The 8,503-nt window shown below is 52.9% G+C and overlaps 1 protein-coding gene across 2 annotated transcripts; it reads right to left on the bottom strand.

Annotated features, from left to right (window-relative positions):
- On the bottom strand, nucleotides 1-5,019 carry LOC101111695 (phospholipase A2 inhibitor and Ly6/PLAUR domain-containing protein-like). 2 transcript variants are annotated; one of them, XM_027978416.3, is made up of 5 exons: nucleotides 3,930-5,019; nucleotides 2,515-2,631; nucleotides 976-1,128; nucleotides 445-588; nucleotides 1-254 (listed from the first exon to the last, which is right to left on the bottom strand). In XM_027978416.3, the coding sequence occupies exons 1-5, from the start codon at nucleotides 3,997-3,999 to the stop codon at nucleotides 136-138; spliced, it is 603 nt and encodes a 200-aa protein (XP_027834217.1). In that variant the 5' UTR covers nucleotides 4,000-5,019; the 3' UTR covers nucleotides 1-135. The 2 variants fall into 2 exon arrangements, with proteins under 2 accessions (XP_027834217.1, XP_027834218.1); XM_027978417.3 differs by having other exon boundaries at nucleotides 1-251.
- Between the last annotated feature and the right edge of the window lie 3,484 nt (nucleotides 5,020-8,503).

Genomic DNA, 8,503 nt, shown 5'->3' with positions numbered 1-8,503 from the left:
TTGTTCTGTTAACTTGTTTAATTTATAGACACATGGGAATCTTAGCAATTTCTAGAAACATAGATGAGAAGAAATGGAGGCCAAACACCACATGGGCCTCAGTTCTTCGCTCAGGCTTGCCAGAAGCCTGGGGGTTCAAAGACAGCTGGTCTTCTTGATGGTGAACAAACGAGCGCCTGAGGGCACCAGGGTTCCGGGTTTGGTGTGGCAGGCGGTCTCCATACCACAGCCCCGGGCAGCGAATTTGACACCTGCTAGAAGGGATTTTAGACTACAGTCAGGATCGCCAGCCTCCCTCCTCCTAGTCCAGGGTCATACGCCCCAGAAACCTTCTACCCCAGAACTTGGAGCCATTCTCTCCCTTAGAATCTGGAAGCATAAGGCTCCAGTTCTGGGCCTGTCTGGAACCCCTGTCCCACCTCCAGAATGCCAGGTGCCCCTTACCAGGCTGCACAAGGCCAGACAGGGCGACACAGCGGGTTTCCTCGCCAACGCAGAGTGCTTCCTCACTGGCAGTGCATGTTTCCGTAAAGGCAGCGATGCAGGAAGGACAGCGAAGGCCATTCTCTGTGTGGTTTCTCACGAATGCTGAAGGGGAGGGTGGAGGGTCAGATAATCGGAGACGCGAGTCCCTTTCCCAACCTCCCAACCCCTCAGCAGACAGCTGTTGGTAACGGACACTGCATTTTCAGAAAACAATGTCTATTTGGCTGTGTTGGCTCTTAGTTGCGCCTTGTGGAATCGAGTTCTCTGACCAGGGATCCAACGCCTGCAGAGGGAGTATGGAGGCTTAGTCAGTGGACCACCAGGGACGTCCCTGGACACCGCAGTTTACAGGAGAAGAAACCAAGGCTCAGCGCCAGGAAGACGCTTTCCCCGTGACAGCACAGGTCAGAGACAGGTGCTCAGAGCTGGCTCTGGGGGGGAGGGGTGGGCAGGGCGGGACTCCAGCCATCAGGCTCAGCTGGGGCTTACCGGGCAGGGGGTCCTGGTTGCAGCCATCCTTCTGGCAGCAGCGCCTCCTGGAGCCCATGTAGTTCTCAGGGTTCATGGTGATGCCGAAGAGTCCTGACTCACACTCGCTGGATTTCGCACACCCCTTGTAGCTGGTCACCGCCAAGGAGGCCTCTGCAGGATGGCCGTGGGCAGGGGGCTCAGTGGCCCCAGTCTGGACCCTTGCCCTGGGGTGTCTCCCCCACCTTAGAGTTGCCTCAGCCCACTGCTGTCTAGACAGGTCTCTTCCACCTCCCCTATTTAGACCTCTATTCTGCCTGGGGCATTGTCTGAATGGTTCATTCCGTATGCAACCCATCCTCCCGCAGCTCCCAGGCTGTGCTGGACTCTCCAGGGTAGCCCTTTCAGCCCCAGGGCCACCCCACTGCCATCCTGCAGGGCTCCCACCTGCAGTGGTCTTTTCCAGACCACCTGTGACTACCCCCATGCCTGTGTGAATGGTCTCTTCCAGTCTTCAGCCTTCCTCTGACTCCTGGAATTCTTTCCATCAAATGATGGGATGGGGCTGCCATTCCCACCCGCTGTAACACCCATTTCCTTCTCCACCTAAGGTAGAGGCTTCCAGATTTCCCAGGGTCACTCCCCAGACTTCCTTGCTGCCCTCCTTGGCTTCTCTCAGGTCTTCCTGAAGTGGTGTCTTCCAGTCTCCCTGGCCTTCCCCTTCCCCACTATAGACGGGTGGGCTCCTCCAGGCCTAGGGTTTCTGCTCTTTACCTCCCGTGCTTGGGTGTGTGGGTGCTCAGTTGTGCCTGATTCTTTGCAACTTCATGGAGTGTGCCCGGGGATCATCTGTCCTTAGACGTCTCTCTATGACAATATTGGGACTTTCCAGGTGGTGCAGTGGTATAGAACCCTCGTGCCAATGTAGGAGATGCAAGAGACACGGGTTCCATCCCTGGGTGGGGAAGATCCTCTGGAGGAGGCAATGGCAAGCCTCTCCAGTATTCTTGCCTGGAAAATCCCAGGACAGAGGAGCATGGAGGGTTACACTCCATGGGGTCACAAAGACTCAGACAAAACTGAGCTCGCACCCAACTCAACCACCCTCAGTATCTCCCGCTCTCTCTTGTCAGGAACAGTCTCTTGAGGCCCGCATCTCTGGGCGAACCCTCCCAGCCCCCGAGAATCAACCTGATCACATTCCTTTCAACTCACCCAAGTCCGTTTTACACCCACCCCTTCACCTTTTACATATTAGATTTCCCCCTTCTCTGGATTCCACTCTTCCCCCATGTCCTTTGCTTGCTAATTTCTTCTTTGGTGACAGAGTCTGTATCTGCACTTCCCCATCCTCTCTTTGGAGTCTCATCTTCAGAAATCCTTGGCAACAGTGGTTTCTGTCATTCCACCGGATTCTCTCTCCACCACCCACCTCGAGGTTGCCTTTCCCTCCTTCCTGATAATTATCACTCAAAGGTTCACCCAGCCCGTGGCGGATTCTGCCATCCTGAAGGCACCCCCCGCCTCCCCAGCATGTGATTCCAGCCCGTGCCCTCTTACTTCTGTTGGTCTCGGTCACGACAATGATGCAGGAGTCCTCATCCGGGGCGCAAGTCTGCAGTTTCCCAGTGCAACTGGGACCGTCACCGACACACACCTCACAGCTCAGTGGGTACCCTGCAGTTAGAGAGCAGGGCTCTAGTGAAAGGTGCCGTAGTCTGTGGGCCATGACTCCCAAATCTCATGCGGATTTTGTAGAGGGGTCTGAAGGAAGAAGGACTGGGGTCTCCCTGCATATTCACGGGTGGGACACTGGCTGCTAAACAGGGATCTGTCTGAAGCTCAGCAAGGATGCCATGGAGCTGGAATCAAAGATGCTCGCTGGGGCAGGTCAGAAAGCAACTCCAATCAGGGAGCAAGTTTATCTAATCACAAGGTTGGGGACTTTGGATGCTAGACCCCCTGTTCCATCTTGGGGACCTTGAGTGGTCCTGCTGAAGCTTTCCATGGATTTTAAAAAGTTTTTTTATAGTTTTAATTTTCTTTTTCCTATTGTTGGCTCTGCTGGGTTCCTGCTTCCTGTTGGTTTTCTCTAGCTGTAGTGAGTAGACACTACTCCCTAGTTGCGGTGTGGGGTTTCTCATTTGTGCTGGTTTCTCCGCTTGCAGAGCACAGGCTCTAGAGCATGAGCTCAGTCGTTGTGGCGAAGGGTCTTAGTTGCCCCCGTGCACGTGGAAGCTTCCTGGACCAGGGATTGCACCCCTGTCCCACGCTTTGGCAGGCAGGTTGCGCACTGAACCATGGGGAAGTCCTTCACGGACTTCTGTGGAACTTCAGGTGCAGCTGGTTCTCAGAAGTGGGATCACCTTCCTTGTGGGTACCAGGCTGTCTAAGTCTGGTAGGCAGTGGGCGCTCAGGCAGGGGTACCCGAGAGGAGATCTACATCCCAGGTCAGGAAGAAAGATTGAGGACTAAGAGGATAAGGGCCTGGATTCCTTGGTCCTGAGAGAGGAGGCAACTGGGGGCCCAGACACAAGGATCTGCATCCTGGGGCAAGTGGAGCTGCCTGAACTCCGACATCTAAGGAGGAGGACACCGGGGACCTGAACTGCTTAGAGTCCTGGGAGAAAGGAAGTCTCTCGACCTCGCCTTATTTTTTTTCATACTAATGAAAAATACTAATCATACTCTCATCTGATTTTCTAGAATTCAGGTGTCTTATTCTGAGACACTGCCTGGGATATAGGGAGCAGAGCCCATCCAAACCTCTCCTATCTCAGAGATTTAAACCCATAGGTTTTTTAGCACTTTCTCCCTTGGGGACCCAGGCTTTCTCTCCTTTACCCTCTGCCTTCTCCATGAATTGCAATTCCCAGGACACCTTCTCTTTCCCTTCTCCCTTGAGGACCTGGCAGAATGTTCTCTCATACTCCTTGTTTTGAGGGTCCCAGGAGTCCAGAGCCATAGTCACTTACCCAGACCCAGGAGGGTGTAGAGCAGAGCGGAGGCCAGCAGGAAGGTCTCGGGTTTCATGGAAGGCTTCATGATGGATGGATGAGTGACCCTGCAGGCCCGGGTCCCCAGCTGTTCTTATAGGAAGCTGGGAAGGGGCGTGTTTGGACCTACCTTACCCTAGGCTAAGAAATGATGAGGTAAGCCCTGGGGGTAGGTCTCTGCAGCTCTGAGTGGGGGAAGGGAATCAGAATCCAAAAGGAGCAGTGGCATCTTGTACCAACGACCCTCCTCCATGCAGCCCTAGGCGTCTGAGCTTCCAACCCTCTCTTCAATCAGGTCCCACCGCACCAGCCATGACCCCTTTTTTCTAACGTGAAGCCCACGATCAGAATCAGGTCATTTTGCTTCCTGTAGGGGAGAGCAGCTGCTACGACTCAGGTACCCTACCCCTTCTCTCCTTCCCCAAGGAGGAGCCCAGTGTGGGTGAGGCCCTACCTGTGAGTGCCCAGCAAATCCAGGCTGGTTTTGCTGGCGCCTGCTTGGCTCATACTCCCTTTTCTGTGTTTGGTCTGTCTCCATCTCCGACCCCACCCCACGATTCACTTGGGTCTCTCGGAGACTGAACAGAGGGCTGCTTGTTCAGGGCATGCGGATGGTAGGGGACAAATGCCCAGAGTTCCCACTGGAAAAGGAAGGCTGGGTGTGTGTCTGGTTCAGGCACATACTTTGTGGTTTATTGAGGTTCTTTACATACTCCCTCTGTCTCAGACCTGATCTTCAGGGATCAGAGATTTTCTCGTGTGTGTGTGTCCAGGTGTGTGTCTGTGTGTGTTGGGCGTGGGGAGAGTAGCCAGCCAGCCAGCTATGGAGGGGATCGTGTTGCGGTAGGCTCCCGACTTCCTGAGAAAAACGACTCTAGTTGGCTGGCCTCTTGCTTTCCGGGCTTCAGTTAGGGTGCTGAGGACGGCGAATTTCTGCTGGGGACCAATCCTGCTGGCCAAGCCGGTTGCTAGGAAAGCCTGGTGTGAAAGTGACTGGGAGGAGGGGCGAGAGAGCCGTTTGGCCAGAGCCAGGCAGGAAAATCTCGTTGCTAGTGAGCTCCGCGCGTCTGGCAGCTCTCCGGGGAGACGCACTAGGCATGCGCAGTGGTGACGTAACCGCCGACGCGCCGCGGTGTGAAAGGCCCCAGTCTCGTGCGCTTGCGCAGTGAAGGCCGCCCAGGGCGCACCCCCTGTGAGCCCCCTAAACTCAGAGCTTCGTGCATCTTTTGAGTCGGGGGAAGCCCACACGGCGTTGACATGCCGGAGATCCGCCTCCGCCATGTGGTGTCCTGCAGTAGGCAGGACTCGGTGAGGCACTGGCGTGGGGGAGGGTGGAAGAAGTGAAGGAATTCATCAGCGGGCTCTGGAGCTTCTGGAGTCTCAGAGGTGTTGAAGGCTAATCCGTATGCGGGGTGCCAAGAAAGAGCTTTATTGGGGTTCTTAAGAATTGCAGTTTGGGAGACAGAGATTCCGGTAAACGGAGTGTTGGCAGAGGGAATCAGGGGCTTATGAGAACAGAGGTCAGCAGGTTGTTAAAGTCGTGTGGAGAGAATTCTAATTGACTGTGATACACGGAAAGAAATATTTGGCTTTAAAAAAGAAGCTGTCCTGAGTTACTGAAGGATAAGGGTCTGATAAGTACCTTGAGTTCCTGGCATATATTCTGGATTCCTGTGTGAATACAGTAAGTGGTCAAAAGGTCAGATTCCACTGTAGCTGCGACCCGCTTGGTCAAAATTCCTCCCTGGCCCCCCGGTCGACTTAGAGAACACTTTTAGCAATACGCACTTCATTTTGGTTTTCCTTTCACAAAGGGGACTTTGTGCAGTTCTAAGGAGGGTCATCCCAGGGACGGGGAAGCCTGGTGGGCTGCCATCTATGGGGTCGCACAGAGTCGGACACGACTGAAGGGACTTAGCAGCAGCAGCAAGGAGGGTCATGGGAGAATTTCTGGGAGGCCATCGGGAATTCTGGAGAGATGTGAGATAGAGGAATTTGCTGAGAGAAAAGGGGGGTGTTTTGCTTCCTGGGAAGAAGCAGAGGTGAATTTCCAGGGGAAAATGTTGGGGTGGACCCCAGGTAGTGTGTGGGGTTCTTATTTTAACACTAGAAGGTTTTTGAATTGGGGTATAGCCAGAAAAGAGAAGGCAATGGCAACCCACTCCAGTGTTCTTGCCTGGAGAATCCCAAGGACAGGGGAGACTGGTGGGCTGCCGTCTATGGGGTCACACGGAGTCCGACACCACTGAAGGGATTTAGCAGCAGCAGCAACATAGCCAGATAACAAAGTTGGGATAGTTTCAGATGAAGAGCAAGGGGACTCAGACATACATATACATGTATCCATTCTTCCCCACACCCCAGTGTGTGGGGGGATTATAAGGAAAGTTAAACCTGGGTGATGTCAGAGGGCTTGAGAGAACTCTCAGACTAATCTGAGAGCTGGGGACATAGCTCTCATCTCTGAACCCTAACATTCCCTTTTCTATTCTTCTCTCCAGACCTACCGTGCAGAAAACCTTCTCAAGGCAGACACTTACCGTAAATGGCAGGCAGCCTCTAAGACCATCTCTGTAGTACTCCAGGTGATTCTGCCAGCTGGCCCCCCGCCCCCGCCCTGCCATCTTTGTTTTATTCCCGCTCTCTCGGTGGCCTGAAGGATCTTAGTTCTCTGACCATGAACCGAACTGAAGTCCCTGTCCTGGAAGCTCAGAGTCTTAACCACTGGGCCCCGAGAGAAGTCTCCTTCCCTCCATGTCCTTAATAGAAATCTGTAGGTCCACGGTCCACACTCTACTCTGGAGTTAACTGGCAGTGAGCTGAGGCACTTTCTCTTTGGTCCCCACCACCTCACCTGGACAATGAGCAGTGTGGTCCCTGTACCCTTAGCAGAGGAGAGAGGTGATGCAAAGAGTAGGCCAGGAATGAATCCGTGTGTGGTCCATGTAGGTTGCTGCTCTTTTCAGAGCCTTATCATCCTCAGTTGGAAGAGAGTAAACCATTGCTACACATTCTGCCTTCTGAAGGCCCTGGGCTTAGGACTGGAAGGCGTCTCATATCATCTAAGCCAATCAACCTCATTTTAAAGTTGAGGAAGCTGAGGCCTAGGAAGGGCCAAAGTGAAGTGGCCAGTCTTAGTGGCCATTGTGGACTGCAGAGTGCTGTGGTACATGCTTGGTGAAGTTGGAGGGAGCAAAAGGAAAAGAGGAGTTTGATCCAGGATGGTGACAGACTTCCCAACAGGCTTTTCCCATCAGGCACAAGGAACTGGTGGGAGAAGAGAGCTAGTGAGTTCCCAGGGCTGCCTGGGTGTTACCCTGCATGATCCGGCTGTCCAGGGAGTGGGATGGTGGTGGAGCTGTTATCACCCCTCGTGCATGGCGGTGCTGCGAGCTGAACCCAGTGTGATTGCTCTAGCTGCCTTTTTCTTCCTTCTTTGTGTCCATACGTTGACTTACTTTGTTTTTTATATTGATTCATTTTTGGCTGTGTTGGGTCTTAGTTGCAGCATGTGGGATCTAGTTAGCTGGCCAGGGTTGGGAACCTGGGCACCCTGCATTGGGAACATGGAGTTGTAGCTCCTGAATCTCCTGAGAAGTCTCTGTCTTTCTTTATTTTTAATTTTTGGCCACACCACATGACACTTTGGGGCATTAGTTCCTCAGCCAGGGACTGAACCTGCCCCCAGCCCCCTGCCCCGTTGGAGGCACGGATTCTTAACCACTGGACCACCAGGGAAGTCCTCCACTTCTGGATTTTGTCCACATTCATCCCTCCAATGTAAGGGTGTTTGTGGAGGGATGCTGGGGGCAAGGCCTGCCGGATTGTGTTAAATTTATTATTGTCTGTCTTACCCAGTGGTTCTGAAAATGTTTTGGTTCATAGACCTTTTTGCAAATTAGAGAGAAGCTGAGAATTCTCCTCCCAGGAATTATTCACAAAGCCACAAGATTTTGTGAATGATTTTTGGACTTTACATATCTCATAGTTCCCTAAGGTAGTACAGTCAGAATAATGAGAGCTAACAGTTTATTCACAGTTACAACTGTTTGGGAAAACTGTGGTGGGGCATGGTTAGGATTCCACTCCATGCCATGAGGCCCAGGTTCAATGCCCAACTTGGGAACATGCCCCCCACCCCAGAAAAGAAAACCCTGCCAGTTACCATTCTAAATGCCTCCTATGGGTTAGTTCATTGAATCCTCATAAAAATCCCATCACCTCAAATCTATTATTATCCCCTGTATGATGCAGAAACTAGGCGCAGAGAGAGTATACATTTGCCTAGAGGCAGTATTTTCAACTGAGAGAGAGATGCAGGTGGCTGACAAGTTAATCTCAGGTGGAATTCAAGTCCCCATTTCTCCCTCTTACTCTCCCTGTGACCTCAGGCCAATGGTTTCCTTTCTCAGAAGCTGTTTTCTCACCTGTCCATGGGGGATAATGTGATGGGCGCCCAGGGTCACCGTGACAATCCGGTGACATCATGTTTGCAGAAGTGCCGTGTCAGCACACAGGTGTGTGTGTAAAGGGGGGACTCACGTGTGTGTTAC

This window comes from Ovis aries, chromosome 14 (assembly GCF_016772045.2).
Source record: "Ovis aries strain OAR_USU_Benz2616 breed Rambouillet chromosome 14, ARS-UI_Ramb_v3.0, whole genome shotgun sequence".
Classification (NCBI taxonomy): Eukaryota; Metazoa; Chordata; class Mammalia; order Artiodactyla; family Bovidae; genus Ovis; species Ovis aries.
The sequence above is the reverse complement of the archived record's forward strand: the minus strand, read 5'-3'. Positions and strand labels throughout refer to the sequence as shown.